Source organism: Canis lupus, chromosome 2 (genome assembly GCF_011100685.1).
Source record: "Canis lupus familiaris isolate Mischka breed German Shepherd chromosome 2, alternate assembly UU_Cfam_GSD_1.0, whole genome shotgun sequence".
In the NCBI taxonomy this organism is placed as follows: domain Eukaryota; kingdom Metazoa; phylum Chordata; class Mammalia; order Carnivora; family Canidae; genus Canis; species Canis lupus.
The window spans coordinates 12171014-12191070 of record NC_049223.1 but is presented as its reverse complement, the minus strand read 5'-3'; the positions used below and the strand labels follow the sequence as shown (position 1 = coordinate 12191070).

Genomic DNA, 20057 nt, shown 5'->3' with positions numbered 1-20057 from the left:
ATGCAGTGAAGGACCTAAGGTACAGCCTGGAACATAGGTGCCGGGACTCTCGGGAGGCCGGCGACGGCCCGCGCCACAGGTGGCATCCGGGGCGGGGCCTGCGCGCCGTCGGGCGGCGGGGGCGTGGCCTGGGCTCCGCGGCGGGGGCGTGGCCCCTCCCCAGATGCCTCCGCGCGCCCGCCGCCCTCCAGCGCGCCAGGCCTCCCGAGCGCCCAGTGCGCAGGCGCCGGCGGGGGGCTCCGAGCGTGCGCCGAGATGGAGCGCGGTCGGAGCGCGCGGCGGCGGTTGCCCCGCGGACTGACGGGAGGTCGGGCCGCCCGCCGTGTCGCCCTGCGCCTGCTGAACTCCGAGCGCCCGAGGATGTCAGCGCTGAGGAAGGTGCGAGCCGCGGGGCCGTGGCCAGGGTCGTGCTGCGCGGCGGCCTCGTCCCTCGCCGGCGGGGGTTCCCCGACCCTGCGCTCCCGGGGCGTGGGTGCGGCGCGGGCTGGGCGGGGCGGACGGGCGGGCTGGGGGAGCTGCGGGGCCTGAGGAGGGGGCGGCGTCCGGCTCCCGCGGGGCAGCGGCGAGGGAACACGGAAGCGGCTCGGGTTTGGGGCAGCGCCAGCGGCAGGACGGACGGTCCCTGGACGGCTCGGGAGCCTCCGGCCACACGGCCCGCCGCACCTGCTGCCGGTCCGTCCAACGGATGCGGGGCGCCGAGGCACGTGTGGAGCCGCGCGCTAACTTAGCGGCGCCCTGGCACCGGCCGCGCGGGCGGCGCTGGGACCGCGGGGCTGCCGGCGAGTGGCACGCGCCCCGGGTTACCCGCCGCCTCTGGCGCGCAGCACAGGTGGCATCCGGGGCGGGGCCTGCGCGGCGGCGGGCGGCGCTGGGACCGCGGGGCTGCCGGCGAGTGGCACGCGCCCCGGGTTACCCGCCGCCTCTGGCGCGCCGCACAGGTGGCATCCGGGGCGGGGCCTGCGCGGCGGCGGGCGGCGGCGGGCGGCGGCGGGCGGCGGGTCCTGGCCCCTCCCCAGATGCCTCCGCCGCCCCCCAGCGCGCCAGGTCTCCCGAGCGCCCAGTGCGCAGGCGCCGGCGAGGGGCTCCGAGCGTGCGCCGGGCTGGGTACCGTGACTAAGGCCATGTCGCTCTGCGCCCGAGGATGTCTGCGCTGAGGAAGGTGCGAGCCGCGGGCGGGGCGCGGGCAAGGACCCCGAGCAGCGGGGCGCACGGTCGCGGGCTGCGCTGGGCTGGTTTTCATGATCTCCTAGGACTTATCTGTTGCTTTAAAAAATTTTTTCCTTGTTTATGATTTTAAAAAGCCATAGTTTAAATATCGGGGCCGTATAATTAAAAAAAAATCGATCATCTTCAGAAGTTGATTTTCTTACCTGTGTTTTCTATTTTATTTGTAAAAGATTTTACTTACTGACTTGTGAGAGACAGAGAGAGGCAGAGACACAGAGGGAGAAGCAGGCTCCCCATAGGAAGCCCAGTGTGGGGCTGGATCCTGGGCCAGAATCACGCCCTGAGCCAAAGTTAGTCGCTCAGCTTCTCAATCACCCAGGTGTCCCTGTGTTTTCTATTTTAATTTAGATAATAAGGCGTATGTCATCAATCTCGAAGTGATTTGCTATTTGGTTAGTCCCCCAGACTCCTTTCAGGTTTTATCCACAGATTAGAAATTATAGGGATCTTTCACTTTATGTGTTTTATGCGGATGCTTATTCCTCTGCTTCTCTTGGTTCTTCATTAGAGAACCAAACTTTTTGAAGTGAAGTTGAGTAAAGGTATAGACAGAATTCTAGTAAGGGGCAATTGCCACTTGAGGAAGTCTTAAGAAGTCACTTTATTATTTTTTAAAGCGTTTTTTTTTTTTTAAGATTTTATTTATTCATAAGAGAGACACAGAGACAGAGACACAGGCAGAGGGAGAAGCAGGCTCCATGCAGGGAGCCCACAGTGGGACTTGATCCTGGGTCTCCAGGATCAAGCCCTGGCCCAAAGGCAGTGCTAAACTGCTGGGCCACCCGGGCTGCCCAATTTTTAAAACGTTTTTATCAGGGACGCCTGGGTGGCTCAGTGCTGAAGCGTCAGCCTTCAGCCCAGGGTGTGATCCTGGAGTCCTGGGATCGAGTCCCACTTTGGGCTGCCTGCATGGAGCCTGCTTCTCTTTCTGCCTATGTCTGCCTCTCTCTCTCTGTCTGTCTCATGAATAAATAAAATCTTTAAAAAATTCATCAAATGCCTCTTTTGTGCCAACCACAGGACTATGTGCCTTGTTCCCTTGCATTCTTATAACAATCACATTAACCACCACTTTTCCTCTTGCTTTAACTGTACTTTGAGATAACTGTGGATTCATGTGTTGAAAGACGTAATACAGATCTCGTGTACCCTTGACCCTGCTTCCTCCAGTGGTGACATCTCGCATAGTTATGGTAACCACGTGGGTACATCGTCACTGATGCAGCCCCTTAGGCTTTTTCAGATTTTACCTGTATTATATGCACACACTTGTGTATGTGCATACGTTTGTGTATTTTTTCCTGTCCAGTTTACTACATGTGTAGATTACCGTTTCTTTTGAACATATGATGGAAAGAAGGCTGAGGTAAGTTATGGGAGGTAAATGAAGTATAGACCTTGTTTGAATCTAGGTCTGTTTGACTCAGAGTTTTGATTTTTCAATAGCAGTAGTGATGGGCACTCCTGGGTGATGCAGTGGGTTGAGTGTCTGACTCTTGGTCTCAGCTCCAACCATGATCAGGGTCATGATTTGGAGCTTTGTGTCAAGCTCCATGCTGAGCGTGGAGTCTGCTTAAGGTTCTGTCTCCCTCCCAGGATCGAATCCCACGTCGGGCTCCTGGTGCATGGAGCCTCCTTCTCCCTCTGCCTATGTCTCTGCCTCTCTCTCTCTCTCTCTCTGTCTCTCTGTGTGACTATCATAAAAAAAAAAAAAAAAAAAAAAAAAGATTCTGTCTCCCTCTGCCCCTGTCCCCTGCCTCTCTGTAAAATAATCTTAAAAGAAATAACAGTCCTGATGAATAACAGTAATAATAACAACAATAGCTGAAGCTCACCGAGTTACATATGAAATAGACTATTTACCATGTGCCGGGGCTGTTCTAATATATTACCTCAGTTAACGCCCCCCCCCCCCCCCAAGAACTATACCTCATAAATTATGTTATAGTTGAACTAGTATTATTGATTAAACTAACCATATTTCCCAGGAACAAGGAATTCCCTTTATTGCTCCTGAAATCAATAATAAAATACTGAAATTCTACCTCCTTTTTACATAATGTTCAATTTGAACCTCTGACCTTAACCACTGATCTTGGCAATTGTCGTGTTTTTGAAGGTGTGTGTATCTGTGTATGTGTAAAGTGAGACCTGTATTATTATACATCGAATTATGTTGAGACACCTTACAGATAGTTTTATGAAATCATAAATAAGAGCTAGCTTAGGCACGATGCCAGGTTTTTAAGGGAATAAGTGTAAATCATCAAGAATACTTAAGAATGTAATAGGGAGACATTTTCTTCCCCCTAAAGTAGAATAGATCTTTTTGGCCACATGCAGTCCCAGGAATGTTTGAGTTTAACGTCTCAAGTTACAGATCCAGCTTTCCAAGGGAAAGCGAATACATTTGGTGAATGATCACTGATTATCAGAATATGATAATACTTTAGGAAGATAATAGATATACTAATCAGCAGGCCATAATTTACTATTCTTTGCTAGTTACATATCTTGTAAAGCTGTCCCTGTGATGAACAGCAGCACTTCAGAGCAGGAGTAACAACACGCTCCTGTGTCGTAGATCCCAGGGGGTTTCGGTGCTCTTGTAGACAGCAGACAGAAATAAAAGGAAGTTTCTCCTTTTTACCTCGTATAATCCCACTGGAAAGTGAAATGTGTGCTGAGAGTTGATACTGACTTCTTCTAGGTTACCTCCCTGAAGAGGCCCCAGGCAGGCACTGTTGTAACAGTTCTTGAACAGGAGTCTGATGGCCCCCAAAGGAGGTGGAGGGTTTCTGCAACAGGCTACTGGTGGAATAGGGTGCTACTGTCTAGCCCCAGGAAGCTTCTAGTGAGGAGGGCCCCTAGGAACCTGCATCCTTTTTCTTAACGCTTTCAGAGGGTACGGCATACGCCCAGATTGGAGTTAAAGGTAAACTCAGTTCTGTGTAGCTTGTGGTTGTTTTTGAGAAATGAGCAGCTACAAGAAAGCAACACCACGTATGGCTTAATAGGCCTTAGCTTTTTGGAACTTGAATTTGGATGTAGATAACGGAAATGGTTTTGAAGCTATATATCATTAGGAACTCTTTGGAAACCACAAAACCTTTTTAATGGGCCACTCTATCAATTTTCTGCTCTTCTAAGGAAGTTTTTCCTATTCATGACTCATTTTGCTCTTCGGCTAACACTGAGGGAAATGTAGTGACAATTTAGTTTTCTTCTTCCTCTGAAAGCTTGTACACGTTTTCTGCCTCGGGTTGTGTCCACTTGGATGCCTGGAGAATGTTGACAAACAAGAGGTTAGGCTAGCCTGTTGATGCTGCATATTTGTTTCGGCTTTAAAAATCAAAAAGGTTCCTTGGCTTTCTCAGAGAAGCATTCTGCTTGATGGCCCAGAATACTGATCCAGTAAAAACGACATGTTCCAGCCATCCTTCACACACACCTTAAGTGAAATTAATGAGATCACTCTACGATTACGCTTTGTGTTTTATTTTCACTTTCTAGGTCTGTATGAGCTGTTGGCTCTTGTGCCAGGCCAGCTGGGGCCACGTGTGGACAGCCAGGAAGACCTGACCTTCCTCTGGGATATGTTTGGTGAGAAAATCCTGCATTCACTGGTAAAGGTAAAACCATGCTGATGTCAGATTCTCTTGGTGGGAAAACATATGGAAAAATATTTTGAGCACCGTCTCATAAACCAGAGATCAAATTGTTGCCTTCTGCAAAGCAGAACAAATCAGCCTTGTTCCACTTTCCCTGATAGGCATGGAAGTTGTTAAAGATTCTACCAAAAATACCTAGAATATTTCCCTTAATGGTGGTGATCTGGCTGTGTGCACTAATGAAGCCAACGTGGTCCTGCCCTTGTTTAGACGAAGAATATGAAATATAGCAGGAAGGTTTAGGCTCCTAATGGACAATATTCATGAGCTGGAATTTAACTTGAGTAGATGAATGGTCACAGCAAAAATTAGAAGGAATATATTTTCTGACGTTAAGGATGGCAGCAGTTCATAGCCACATTAATTTAAAAAAATTACCTTTCCATATAAATCTTAAGATAATTTGTTCCAGCTCTCTGAAGAAAGTCCATGGTATTTTGATAGGGATTGCATTAAATGTGTAAATTGCCCTAGGTAGCATTTAGATTTTCAATATATTAATTCTTCCAATCCAACACCATGGAGTATTTTTCCATCTCTTTGTGTCTTCCTCAATTTCTTTCAGAAGTGTTCTGTAGTTTTTAGGGTATAGATCCTTTACTTCTTTGGTTAAGTTTATTCCTAGGTATCTTAGGCTTTTGGGTGCAATTGTAAATGGGATTGACTCCTTAATTTCTCTTTCTTCAGTCTCATTGGTAGTGTATAGAAATGCCACTGACTTCTGGGCATTGATTTTGTATCCTGCCACACTGCCGAATTGCTGTATGAGTTCTAGCAATCTTGGGGTGGAGTCTTTTGGGTTTTCTATGTAGAGTATCATGTCATCGGCGAAGAGGGAGAGTTTGACTTCTTTGCCAGTGTGAATGCCTTTTCTGTCTTTTGTTGTCTGATTGCTGGGACTAGGGCTTCTAGTACTATGTTGAATAGCAGTAGTGAGAGTGGACATCCCTGTCTTGTTCTTGATCTTAGGGGAAAGGCTCCTAGTGTTTCCCATTGATAATGATATTTGCTGTGGGCTTTTCATAGGTGGCTTTTAAAATGCTGAGGCATGTTCCCTCTATCGCTACACTCTGAGTTTTGATCAGGAATGGATGCTGTATTTTGTCGAATGGTTTCTCTGCATCTAATGAGAGGATCATATGGTTCTTGGTTTTTCTCTTGCTGATATGATCAATAACATTGATTGCTTTACAAGTGTTGAACCAGCCTTGCATCCTGGGGATAAATCCTACTTGGTCATGGTGAATCATCTTCTTAATATATTGTTGGATCCTAGTGGCTAATATCTTGTTGAGAATTTTTGCATCTGTGTTCATCATGATTATTGGTCTATAATTCTCCTTTTTGGTGGGGTCTTTGTCTGGTTTTGGAATTAGGGTGATGCAGGCCTCATAGAATGAGTTTGGAAGTACTCCATCTCTTTGTATTTTCTGAACAGCTTTAGTAGAATAGGTATGGTTTCTTCTTTAAACATTTCATAGAATTCCCCAGCGAAGCCATCTGGCCCTGGACTTTTGTGTCTTGGGAGGTTTTTGATGACTGCTTCAATTTACTCCCTGGGTATTGGCCTGTTCAGGAAACAACAAATGCTGGAGAGGATGTGGAGAAAGGGGAACCCTCTTGCACTGTTGGTGGGAATGTCAGTTGGTGCAGCCACTCTGGAAAACTGTGTGGAGGTTCCTCAAAGAGTTGAAAATAGATCTGCCCTACATACGACCCAGCAATTGCACTGCTGGGGATTTACCCCAAAGATACAGATGCAGTGAAACGCCAGGACACCTGCCACCCCGATGTTTATGGCAGCAATGTCCACAATAGCCAAACTGTGGAAGGAGCCTCAGTGTCCATTGAAAGATGAATGGATAAAGAAGATGTGGTTTATGTATACAATGGAATATTACTCAGCCATTAGAAATGACAAAAAATTGTGGCATGTTTCCTTTAAATTCCCAGAATTTACATTCTGTTTCTTGGTGTAGTGCTGACAGGTTGTACAATGCAGAGAACAGGCATGTGCGACTATTCTGCCCTGAAACTGTGCTGATGCAAATCGTATGGACAACAAGGGCAACAACACTCTCCATTATGTGGCCTTTGAGGATAATATCTCAATAGGGAAGCTATTTTTTACACAAAGGTGATGCAGATGCAAAATGCAAGGTACAGATCAACTTTTTTCTTACAGTGTAGTTGACATTATAAATATATATATATTATATATATATAGCTGCAAAAGGTTTATTCTATATATATGTACATATATATGAACACATCGACACTGAATTTTATAAATCAGGTTCTGTCATCATGGAAACAACTCCAAAACCAAGGCAGGGGGAGAGAAAGAGAAAAGTAATGCATATAGAAAGGCTACATTCTGTCTGCCAGACGCCCTTCCACACCAGAAAGAAAATGTTCCCTTTCGTGCCTGGGAGTAGATGGTGCGCTCAGGGCCCACAAAGGATTGAAGGCCTAGAGGGGAGTGTGGATGATGATGGATGAATGCTGTGCAGGGGCTTTGGAAATGGATGCTTCTGGGGATTAGTAGGAGACCGTGACCCAGAGGACTTAGAGTAGCTTGGGTGAGTGTAAATGGGAGGAGATAGCATCAGGTTGTAATAGGCCATGGGAGCTCTAGGCCCTAAGGTTTAGAAGATGAGAGCAAGGGGATCAGGTCATGGCATCCTACAAGGGGGTATGTACTTGTGCTGGTAGCCACTCTGCCAGCCACATACCAAGGTGAGGTCTCTCATTCCGCAGAGTAGCTCCTGCTCAGCCTGTGTAGTTCCTATTATTACTATTGTTTCATAACCTCTATAAACAGCAGGGGGCTTGGACCCCTGGCCCTTCTTATCTTGATGAAGTCCCAATAGTTCATTTTGCTTTTGTTTCTTTTGCCTTCGTGGATGGATCTTGCAAGAAGTTACTGTGGCCGAGTTCAAAAAGGGTGTTGCCCTTGTTCTCCTCTAGGATTTTGATGGAATATTGTCTCACATTTAGATCTTTAATCCATTTTGAGTTTATCTTTGTGTATGGTGCAAGGGAGTGGTCTAGTTTCATTCTTCTGCATGTGGATGTCCAATTTACCCAGCACCGTTTATTGAAGAGACTGTCTTTCTTCCAGTGGATAGTCTTTCCTGCTTTATCGAATATTAGTTGACCATAAAGTTGAGGGTCCACTTCTGGGTTCTCTATTCTGTTCTATTGATCTATGTGTCTGTTTTTGTGCCAGTACCACACTATCTTGATGACCACAGCTTGGTAGTACAACCTGAAATCTGGCATTGTGATGCCCCCAGATACGGTTTTCTTTTTTAAATTCCCCTGGCTATTCAGGGTCTTTTCTGATTCCACACAAATCTTAAAATAATTTGTTCTAACTCTCTGAAGAAAGTCCATGGTATTTTGATAGGGATTGCATTAAACGTGTAAATTGCCCTGGGTACCATTGACATTTTCACAATATTAATTCTGCCAATCCATGAGCATAGAATATTTTTCCATCTCTTTGTGTCTTCCTCAATTTCTTTCAGAAGTGTTCTATAGTTTTTAGCATATAGATCCTTTACCTCCTTGGTTAGGTTTATTCCTAGGTATCTTAGGCTTTTGGGTGCAATTGTAAATGGGATTGACTCCTTAATTTCTCTTTCTTCAGTCTCATTGGTAGTGTATAGAAATGCCATTGATTTCTGGGCATTGATTTTGTATCCTGCCATGCTACCAAATTGCTGTATGAGTTCTAGCAATCTTGGGGTGGAGTCTTTTGGGTTTTCTATGTAGAGTATCATGTCATCGGCGAAGAGGGAGAGTTTGACTTCTTTGCCAGTGTGAATGCCTTTTCTGTCTTTTGTTGTCTGATTGCTGGGACTAGGGCTTCTAGTACTATGTTGAATAGCAGTAGTGAGAGTGGACATCCCTGTCTTGTTCTTGATCTTAGGGGAAAGGCTCCTAGTGTTTCCCCATTGAGAATGATATTTGCTGTGGGCTTTTCATAGGTGGCTTTTAAAATGCTGAGGCATATTCCCCCTATCCCTACACTCTGAAGAGTTTTGATCAGGAATGGATGCTGTATTTTGTCAAATGCTTTCTCTGCATCTAATGAGAGGATCATATGGTTCTTGGTTTTTCTCTTGCTGATATGATGAATCACATTGATTGTTTTACGAGTGTTGAACCAGCCTTGTGTCCCAGGGATAAATCCTACTTGGTCATGGTGAATAATTTTCTTAATGTATTGTTGGATCCTATTGGATAGTATCTTGTTGAAAATTTTTGCATCTATATTCATCAGGGATATTGGTCTATAATTAATTCTCCTTTTTGGTGGGGTCTTTGTCTGGTTTTGGAATTAAGGTGATGCTGGCCTCATAGAACGAATTTGGAAGTACTCCATCTGTTTCTATCTTTCCAAACAGCTTTAGAAGAATAGGTATGGTTTCTTCTTTAAACGTTTGATAGAATTCCCCAGCGAAGCCATCTGGCCCTGGACTTTTGTGTCTTGGGAGGTTTTTGATGACTGCTTCAATTTCCTCCCTGGTTATTGGCCTCTTCAGGTTTTCTATTTCTTCCTGTTCCAGTTTTGGTAGTTTGTGGCTTTCTAGGAATGCGTCCATTTCTTCTAGATTGCCTAATTTATTTGCGTATAGCTGTTCATAATATGTTTTTATTTATTTTATTTTTTTAAGGATTTATTTATTTATGATAGACATAGAGAGAGAGAGAGGCAGAGACACAGGAGGAGGGAGAAGCAGGCTCCATGCCAGAAGCCTGACGTGGGACTCGATCCCAGGAGTCCAGGATCGTGCCCTGGGCCAAAGGCAGGCGCCAAACCTCTGAGCCACCCAAGGATCCCCCATAATATGTTTTTAAAATCGTTTGTATTTCCTTGGTGTTGGTAGTGGTCTCTCCTTTCTCATTCATGATTTTATTAATTTGAGTCTTCTCCATCTTTTTTTAATAGGGCTGGCTAATGGTTTATCTATCTTATTAATTCTTTCAAAGAACCAACTCCTGGTTCTGTTGATCTGTTCCACAGTTCTTCTGGTCTCGATTTCGTTGAATTCTGCTCAAATCTTTATTAACTCTCTTTTTCTGCTGGGTGTAGGATGTATTTGCTGTTTTTTCTCTAGCTCCTTTATGTGTAAGGTTAGATTTTGTATTTGGTTCTTTCCAGTTTTTGAATGGATGTTTGTATTGCGATGCATTTCCCCCTTAGGACTGCTTTTGCTGCATCCCAAAGATTTTGAACGGTTGTATCTTCATTCTCATTAGTTTCCATGAATCTTTTTAATTCTTCCTTAGTTTCCTGGTTGACCCTTTCATCTTTTAGCAGGATGGTCCTTAACCTCCACGTGTTTGAGGTCCTTCCAAACTTCTTGTTGTGATTTAGTTCTAATTTCAAGGCATTATGCTCTGAGAATATGCAGGGGACGATCCCAATCTTTTGGTATCGGTTCAGACCCGATTTGTGACCCAGTATATGGTCTATTCTGGAGAGAGTTCCATGTGTACTTGAGAAGAATGTGTATTCAATTGAGTTTGGGTGTAAAGTTCTGTAGATATCTGTGAAATCCATCTGGTCCAGTGTGTCATTTAAAGCTCTCGTTTCTTTGGAGATGTTGTGCTTAGAAGACCTATCGAGTATAGAAAGAGCTAGATTGAAGTCACCAAGTATAAGTGTATTATTATCTAAGTATTTCTTCACTTTGGTTATTAATTGATTTAAATATTTGGCAGCTCCCACATTCGGGGCATATATATTGAGGATTGTTAAGTCCTCTTGTTGGATAGATCCTTTAAGTATGAGATAGTGTCCCTCTTCATCTCTCACTACAGTCTTCGGGGTAAATTTTAGTTTATCTGATATAAGGATGGCTACCCCTTTCTTTTGAAGACCATTTGAATGGTAAATGGTTCTCCAACCTTTTATTTTCAGGCTGTAGGTGTCCTTCTGTCTAAAATGAGTCTCTTGTAGACAGCAAATAGATGGGTCCTGCTTTTTTATCCAGTCTGACACCCTGCGCCTTTTGATGGGGTCATTAAGCCCGTTCATGTTCAGAGTTACTATTGAAAGGTATGAGTTTAGTGGTATCATGATAACTATTCAGTCCTTGTTTTTGTGGATTGTTCCACTGAACTTCTTAAAGGGCAATTTTAAGAGTTCCCCCTTAAAATTTCTTGCAGAGCTGGTTTGGAGGTCACATATTCTTTCAGTTCCTGCCTGTCTTGGAAGCTCTTTATCTCTCCTTCCATTCTGAATGAGATCCTTGCTGGATAAAGTATTCTTGGTTGCATGTTCTTCTCATTTAGGACCCTGAATATATCCTGCCAGCCCTTTCTGGCCTGCCATGTCTCTGTGGAGAGGTCTGCTGTTACCCTAATACTCCTCCCCATAAAAGTCAGGCATTTCTTGTCTCTTGCTGCTTTAAGGATCTTCTCTTTATCTTTGGAATTTGCAAGCTTCACTATTAAATGTTGTGGTGTTGAACGGTTTTTATTGATTTTAGGGGGGGATCTCTCTATTTCCTGGATCTGAATGCCTGTTTCCCTTCCCATATTAGGAAAGTTTTTAGCTGTGATTTGTTCAAATACATATTCTGGCCCTCTGTCCCTTCAGCGCCCTCGGGAATTCCAATTAAACGTAGGTTTTTGTTCTTCAGGTTGTTGTTTATTTCCCTTAGTCTATCCTAATGGTCTTTTAATTGTTTGTCTCTTTTTTCCTCAGTTTCCCTCTTTTCCATCAACTTGTCTTCTATGTCACTCGTTCTTCCACCTCATTAACCCTCGTCGTTAGGACTTCTAGTTTGGATTGCATCTCATTCAATTGATTTTTAATTTCTGCCTGATTGGATCTAAATTCTGCAGTCATGAAGTCTCTTGAGTCCTTTATGCTTTTTTCTAGAGCCACCAGTAGCTGTATAATAGTGCTTCTAAATTGGCTTTCTGACATTGAATTGTAATCCAGATTTTGTAACTCTGTGGGAGAGAGGACTGTTTCTGATTCTTTCTTTTGAGGTGAGGTTTTCCTTCTAGTCATTTTGCTCAGTGCAGAGTGGCCAAAAACAAGTTGTATTTGGAAAAGGAGAAAAAGAGAGGAGAGAAAGAAGGAAAGAAAAGAGAAAAAGGAAAAAGAAAAAAGGAAGAAAAAGGAAAAGAAAGAAAAGTAAAGGAAAAAAAGGGTGGGGGAAGCAAACAAATCAAAAAGGAAATAAAGAAGAAAAAAACACGGGGGGAGTATCTTCTGATTCTGTATACTTTAAGTCCCTTGTCTTCCCCTGGAACTTGTCCATCTAGTTGGTCTTCTGGGGGAGTGGCCTGTTGTGCTGATTTTCGGGTGTTGGCACTTGGAGCTCTCTGCCCCCTGCCTGGTGTAGGGCTCAGTGGGGGTTGTTTACTCTGTGAGGCCCCAGGAGGAACATCATTATTGGCGGCGGCCAGCTCTGGAGCCCTGGATTCAGCTCCTGCAGTAACTAGGGAGCTCTCAGTCTGCAGTGCCTGGAGGCTCCGGGGACGGGCAGCTGATCTGCTCAGCTCCAGGCAGGAACGTCCTTGCTGTTCTGGGCCCTCCCCGCCTCTGCCTGTCCCGGGGGGAGGCCGGAACCTGGGTTGTGTCCTGGCGCCCAGTGCTCCCGGGCCTGTGCTGTTGGATTCACGCTCCAGGTGGCACAGCCCCCTTCCGCGGAGCCGTCGCCCGAGGCCCTCCGAGCTGCTCCCAGAGTGGAGCAGCCCCCTCTGCACAGAGCCTCTTCCTCTGCGGGAGCCGCCTCTGAGCTGCTCCCTGGCCACGCAGCCCCCTCTCCGCGGAGCTACCGACCGAGCCCCCCTGAGCTGCTCCCTGGTCCAGCCATGCCCGTGCTGCAGCCCTTTAGGGAGCTCGGTGCACTCTCCCCGGGGCGCAGTTGCTCTGTTACTATCCCAGGGAGCCTGAGGGCATCCCCTCACTCCTGGGGTCCTTCTCCAAATCCCTGCAAGACCTTTCCGCCCTGGAAGATTGGTGTAGCTCCTGCTTCTCCGGGCCAGAGCTCTCCTTTCCTGGGACACTCGCCCCAGCCTTAGCTTGGCTCCTCGCGGGGTCCCTCCCCTCTGGGTGCCTTTTGTTTCTTTATTCCCCCCCCCCCCCCCTTCCTACCTTGATAGAAGGGTGAACTCTTTCACTGTAGCATTGCATTCCAGCTGTTCTCTCTTTAAATCTCAGGCCGAATTCATAGATTTTCAGGATAATTTGAAGGTTATCTAGGTAATTTGGTGGGGACAGGTGATTTGGAGACCCTACTCTTCCGCTACCTTGTGCCTCCTCCAGAAGCTGTTTTTATACAAAGGAGATACGGAGGCAAAAAACAAGGTACATATCAACTTTTTTTTCTACAACATAGTTGACATTTTAGGTGTGTGTGTATATATATATATATATATATATATATATATATATATATAGCTTCAAAAGGTTTTATTCTATATATATATACGTATATATGAGCAGATCGACACCGACTTTTATACATCAGGTCCTGTCTCATGGAAACATCTCCAAAACCAAGGCAGGGAAAGGGAAAAGTAATGCATATAGAAAGGCTACATTCTGTCTGCCAGACGCCCTTCCACACCAGAGAGAAAATCTTCCCATTCATGCCTGGCACTACACGGTGCGTTCAGGGCCCACAAAGGATTGAAGGCCTAGCGGGGAGTGTGATGATGATGATGGCCGAATGCCGTGCAGGTAGGGGCTTAGGAAGTGGATGCTTCCGGGGATGAGTAGGAGATCGTGACCCCGAGGAGTAGAGTAGCTTGGGTGAGTGTTAAAGGAGGTGAAACTTGTGTCATGTTTCCTTTAAATTCCCAGAATTTGCATTCTGTTTCTTGGTGTAGTACTGACAGGGTATACAACGTAAAGAACAACCCTGTGCTACTCTTCTGCCCCGACTCGGTGCTGAGAAAAGTGTTAAGGACAACAAGGGCAACACCTCAACGTTATGTGGCCTTTGAGGAGAATGTGTCGATAGAGAAGCTGCTTTTATACAAAGGAAATACAAAGGCCAAAAACAAGGTACACATCAACCTTTTTTTTTTGCAAGTAGTTGAGATTATAAATTATATATATCTCTATCTATCTATATATATATATTCAAAAGGTTTTATTCTATATATATGTACGTATTTATGAAGACATCGACACCGACTTTTATACATCAGGTCCTGTTATCATGGAAACAACTCCAAAACCAAGGCAGGGGTTGGGAAAGGGAAAAAGTAATGCATATAGAAAGGCTACATTCTGTCCGCTAGCCTCCCTTTCACACCAGAAAGAAAATCTTCCCATTCGTGCCTGGCAGTACACGGTGCGTTCAGGGCCCACAAAGGATTGAAGGCCTAGCAGGGAGTGTGGTGATGATGACGGCCGAATGTTGTGCCGGCAGGGGCTTAGGAAGTGGATGCTTCTGGGGATGAGTAGGAGACCGTGACCCAGAGGAGTAGAGTAGCTTCGGTGAGTGTAAATGGAGGTGAAATTTGTGTCATGTTTCCTTTGAATTCCCAGAATTTACTTTGTGCTTCTTGCTGTATTCCTGACAGGGTGTACAATGGAAAGAATAGGCATGTGCGACGATTCTGCCCTGACACGGTGCTTATCCAAATTTTATGGACAACAAGAACCACACCACTCTACATTCTGCGTCCTTTGAGGAGAATGTCTCAATAGAGAAGCTGTTTTTTACACAAAGCAAATTCAGACCCAAAAAACAAGGTACGTATCAACTTTTTGTTTACAAAGGAGTTGACATTATAAATATATATATAGCAGCAAAAGGTTTTATTCTCTCTCTCTCTCTATCTATCTATCTATATATATATATACACACACACACACACACACATATATGAACACATCGACACCGAATTTTATACATCAGGTCCTGTCATCATGGAAACGACTCCAAAACCAAGGCAGGTGTAGGGAAGGAGAAAAGGAATGCATATAGAAAGGCAACATTCTGTGCGCTTGCCACCCTTAAACCGTAGAAAGAAAATCGTCCCATTCGTGCTTGGGAGTAGATGGTGCGCTCAGGATTGAAGGCCTAGAGGGGAGTGTGGTGATGATGATGGCCGTATGCTGTGCAGGGGCTTAGGAAATGGATGCTTCTGGGGATGAGTAGGAGACCGAAACCTAGAGGAGTAGAGTAGCTTGGGTGAGTGTCAAAGGGAGGTGAAACTTGTGGCATGTTTCCTTTAAAATACCAGGGTTTATTTTGTGCTTCTTGGTGCAGTGCTGACAGGCTGCACAATGGAAAGACAGGCATGTGCAACTGTTCCGCACTGACACGGTGCTGAGACGAGTCTTCAGGACAACAAGAGCAACATCGCTCACCGTTATGCGGCCTTTGAGTAGAATGTGTCAATAGAGAATCTGTTTTTATACTAAGGAAATACAGAGGCCAAAAACAAGGTAATATCAACTTTTTTTTTTTTTTACAAGTAGTTGAGATTATAAATTTCATAGATAGATACCTAAGGTTTTATTCTATATATATATATATATATATATATGCATATTTATGAACACATCGACACCAACTTTTATACATCAGGTCCTGTCATCATGAAACAACTCCAAAACCAAGGCAGGGGGAGGGAAAGAGAAAAGTAATGCATATAGAAATCCAACAATCTGTCCGCTAGCTGCCCTTCCACCCCAGAACGAAAATCCCATTCGTGCCGGGCATTACTTGGTGCGTTCAGGGCCCACAAAGAATTGAAGGCCTAGAGGGGAGTGTGGATGATGATGGCGGAATGCTGTGCAGGGTTTAGAAATGGATGCTTCTGGGGAGTAGTAGGAGACTGTGACCCAGAGGAGTTAGAGTAGCTTGGGTAAGTGTAAATGGGAGGAGATAGCATCAGGTTGTAATAGGCCGTGGACGCTCTAGGCCCTAAGGTTCAGAAGATGAGAGCAAGGGGATCAGGTCGTGACATCCTACAGGGGGTATGGGAGTATGTACTTGTGCTCGTAGCCACTCTGCCAGCCACGTACCAAGGTGAGGTCTCCCATTCCGCGGATTAGCTCCTGCTCAGCCTGTGTAGTTCCTTTTATTACTATTGTTTCATAACCTCTATAAACAACAGGGGGCTTGGACCCCTGGCCCTCGAGATCGAGTCACATGCTCTTCAGAGTGAGCCAGACAGGTGACCCGAGAATAACTATTTTTATGCCCATATTTGTGGATGAAAAACAGAATAATACTATCCGATGAATAAAAACAACATCAACTCTGGTTGATACAAGCTGTTTTCCATGAGGTGTAGATTAGCGATTCTGATATTGCTTCATGTGTACGCTGGAATTGAATGAGGAAATGGATGGTGACAAGCAGGCTTCTCACTGTTGGGAGTGGGAAGTGACAAGGGAAGGAGGCTAAAACAATCCGTTTGTTAATGACTTAGAGTTAGTGACATCAGTAAGAATTCATCTTAAGCTCACTATAGTTACAGCTGATTGCGCAAAAAAGTGTTGACAATGTGTATTTTCTACATGAGTTAGTGTATATATATATGTATTTCTTTGTCAGATGAGAGGACATACAAGAAAGAACACTCTGGTAGCAATGTACAGACCGTCACCCAGATCCTGGGATCAAATCTCACTGCGCAGTAAAAAGCATGAGGGCGGGCAGCCCAGGTGGCTCAGCGGTTTAGCGCTGCCTTCAGTCCAGGGCGTGATCCTGGGGATCCGGGATTGAGTCCCACGTCGGGCTCCCTGCATGGAGCCTGCTTTTCCCTCTCCCTGTGTCTTTGCCTCTCTGTGTGTCTCTCATGGATAAATAAATAAAATCTTAAAAGATGCAAACAAACAAAGGCAAGAGGGCTCCCTGGAGAAACGGTTGATTCCCAGGAATGGAGCATTGTAAAATGAGCCTGGGGCACCCGGCAGTTCCAAAATAAGTAACTGTTAAAATGAAACGAGCAAGCCCACATTGATGGGACCCAACTGAAATAGCTCCTTACAGCCAAAACTGGAACAGTGTGAACAACAAAATTAATTTAGTACTGGATTAGAGCGCCAAATACCAATAAATGTTCACCAGTCCATGCTGATATGAAGAAATGACTGAATAAATAGGAAAGAGAAAATATTCCAAATTTATTACAGAGATACTTTAACTTCTAAAGGAGGGTGAGCATAACACACTACTCTAGTGTGGCCTGCACATGGAGACCTCCTTCCAAACAATACAGTATGCAAAGAATGGGAAAAGAGAACAACTTTACAGTGGAGAAACCTGACAGAGACTATTTCACCCTGGGGACTAATAACAACAGTCACAAATCAAGTTGATTGTATGTACCCTTGATATGATAAAAATGGTGCTTTAGGTAGACAAATGCCAATAGAGGGGAATTCTACAACACACCTGACTAGTATGACTAAAAACTGTCAAGGTCACCAAAGACAAGGAAAGTCTGAGAAACCTTCACAGCTGAAAGGAGCCTAATGAGACAATGACAACTAAATGTAAGAGGAGATCCTGGAGTAAAAAAAAAAAAAAAAAAAAAAGGATATTAGCAGATTAGCAGAAAACTAAGAAAATCTGAATGAAGTATAGATTATAGTTAATAACAGTGTATCAATCAATATCAAGTCACTAACTGAAATGAATGTACCAATCTAAGGGAAGATGTTAGTGATCAGGGAAACAAGGTATAAGGCATACTGGAACTCTGTATTATCTTCATAATCTTTCTATAGATCTAAAATTGCTCCAAAAAATAAGGTCCATTAAAATTATTTTTTTTTAAAAAGCCAAGAAAGAAAAACCAAAACATATGTAATACTGGTGTACAAGAAAGAGGATATTACAAATTTATGTCTAAAGGATAAACTACTGGGTAGTAGCAGACTATCCTACTGAGTCTACTACTCAGTAGACTGAGTAGTCTATCCTTTAGTGATCTGGGGACTACTGGCTGTTCACATGGGAAATAAAATTGAATTACAGTTTCACTCCACATATAAATGACAGTTGGACTAAAATTCAAGTATGTGAAAACAGTTTACACTATCAGAAGAAAATCTTAGAGAATAGCTTCATGATCTTGCAGTAGGTAGGAAAGCATAAGAAAAAAAGCATTAACCCTACAGAAAAGATTGATTTGTCCACATAAAAGTTACCAACTTCAATAAAAGAAATACCATTTAAGAAAAAAGAGGACAAATGGGTGGCCAGAAAAAAAATGGTGTTTCAACCTAAAATGCCCCATCATATACAAAACACAAAGAAATTGTGTAAAAAACATAAGAAAATGCTAATCAATAGAAAAATGGGAAAGGAGATGAATTAACAAATCATGGAACAAATGGCCATCAAACAAGTGGAAATAGGCTCAATAGGAGTAGTAATGCACATTTAACACTTAAGACGCCATGTTTTACCCCTCAGATGGATAAAAATGATAAAGGCTGATAATACCGAAGCTCAGAAAAATTACAAGAGAAAGATCTTTAGTGCACTGTCCACGGTCATCAAGTGCTTTAAACCCTCTGGAGGACAATTTTTTTTTTTTTTTAATTTTTTTTTTTTTTTTTTTTTTATGATAGTCACACAGAGAGAGAGAGAGAGGCAGAGACATAGGCAGAAGGAGAAGCAGGCTCCATGCACCGGGAGCCCGACGTGGGATTCGATCCCGGGTCTCCAGGATCGCGCCCTGGGCCAAAGGCAGGCGCCAAACCGCTGTGCCACCCAGGGATCCCTGGAGGACAATTTGATAACATCCATTTAATATTTACATCTTTTCTTCCAAAATATTACAAAAGGGGCAAAGCTGGGGCTTTCATCAACAGAATTATGATTCTATAGTTCATTAAGCTGTGATATGATGGAAGAGGATGCCTTAGTTTAGAAGAATGACAGAGATACAGATGTATGTATAGAAAGGTTATCTAGACAGACAGACACACACACACCATGGAAATACAGCTCTGACACATTACATGGTCTAGAAAGAAAGTTATAGAACAATCCACAGAGTAGGACAGAATCTGATTAAAAAGGAAACAAAAAGACAGATTTCTGTATGTCCATCCCTATATATTTATTCATATCCATCTAGAAGTGCTCGATGCATTAAACAATATGTTTACGCACATCCCTATATAGGTGTTTAATGCACAGAACATTCTTGAAGGATACTCGTCAAACGGTGAAAGAAATGAGATTGGGGGCAGGGGAAAAACGGGTAAAGAATTCTTTTCCTTTTTTTATCTATGCATCTTTGACAATGTATTACTTGTGTAATTAAACTTTTTTTTTTTCTCCTTAGTGAAATAAGTAGAAAGGGGAAGAGGGAGAAATGGTATGTTTCACCCGGAAAGTATTTGAAAGCATTTTTGCTCCTGAGCACTATGTGCGTCGGAGTGGCCGCTCTCCTGCTGCATGAGGAGCATGCTCTCTCGCTCTGTACTCTGGAGACGACAGTGCCAAGCAACAGTACCTGGGGTAGAAGAATGACCCCTGACCTGTAAACTGCAGCTTGTCTGCAAGGAGCTACAGGGAACCATGAGCATCTCATGTGTGCACCATGCTTTTGGAACTTCCCTGAATGCAGTGACTCTTGGAGCAGGACTCAACCCTGGTTGGGACATACAGGTCAAAAATATCACCAAGCCAGGTGTGAGTCACACAGGCACTTTAGATTTGCACCAAGTGAGCCAGCTATGTGTGGAAAGTCCTTTTCAAATCTGAGTAGCCTCAGCTGTTTCCATGATGACCCTTCCACTGCCCCAGAAACTAGAAGTACTCCATTCTAATCATTCCTCGAGATAGATGTAAGCAATAATATTTTGCACTCCATTAAACTGGGGCAAATAGCATAGAACTTACTCATTATACAACTGTAGTTAATTTCCCAAACCACTATAGAAAGTTGAATCATTTATTTTATATACTAGAACACAATGTGGGACTATATAAAACCTAAAACGAAGAAAATATATATATTTTTTTTCTGAAGGACTGGCTTCCATGGTAATGTCTTGAGGAAAAAAAATAAGATTTCTATGTATTTGAAAATCAAAATCACTTCTTACAGAAAACTAATCCTCAGTGGAAACAGTGGAAAAAAATCATAATTGATGGATAAAGATGAGACAAAACCTGCCAAAGATAAGTTATAGAT

The 20057-nt window shown here is 44.0% G+C and overlaps 1 protein-coding gene across 1 annotated transcript; it reads left to right on the top strand.

Moving 5' to 3' along the window:
- Positions 1-19757, top strand: LOC111091118. The gene is made up of 6 exons (XM_038532061.1): positions 1-5; positions 38-378; positions 4741-4859; positions 13738-13941; positions 14466-14637; positions 19203-19757. Exons 1-5 carry the CDS (start codon positions 1-3, stop codon positions 14484-14486), a joined length of 690 nt encoding a protein of 229 aa, XP_038387989.1. The 3' UTR covers positions 14487-14637; positions 19203-19757.
- The last annotated feature ends 300 nt before the right edge of the window (positions 19758-20057 follow it).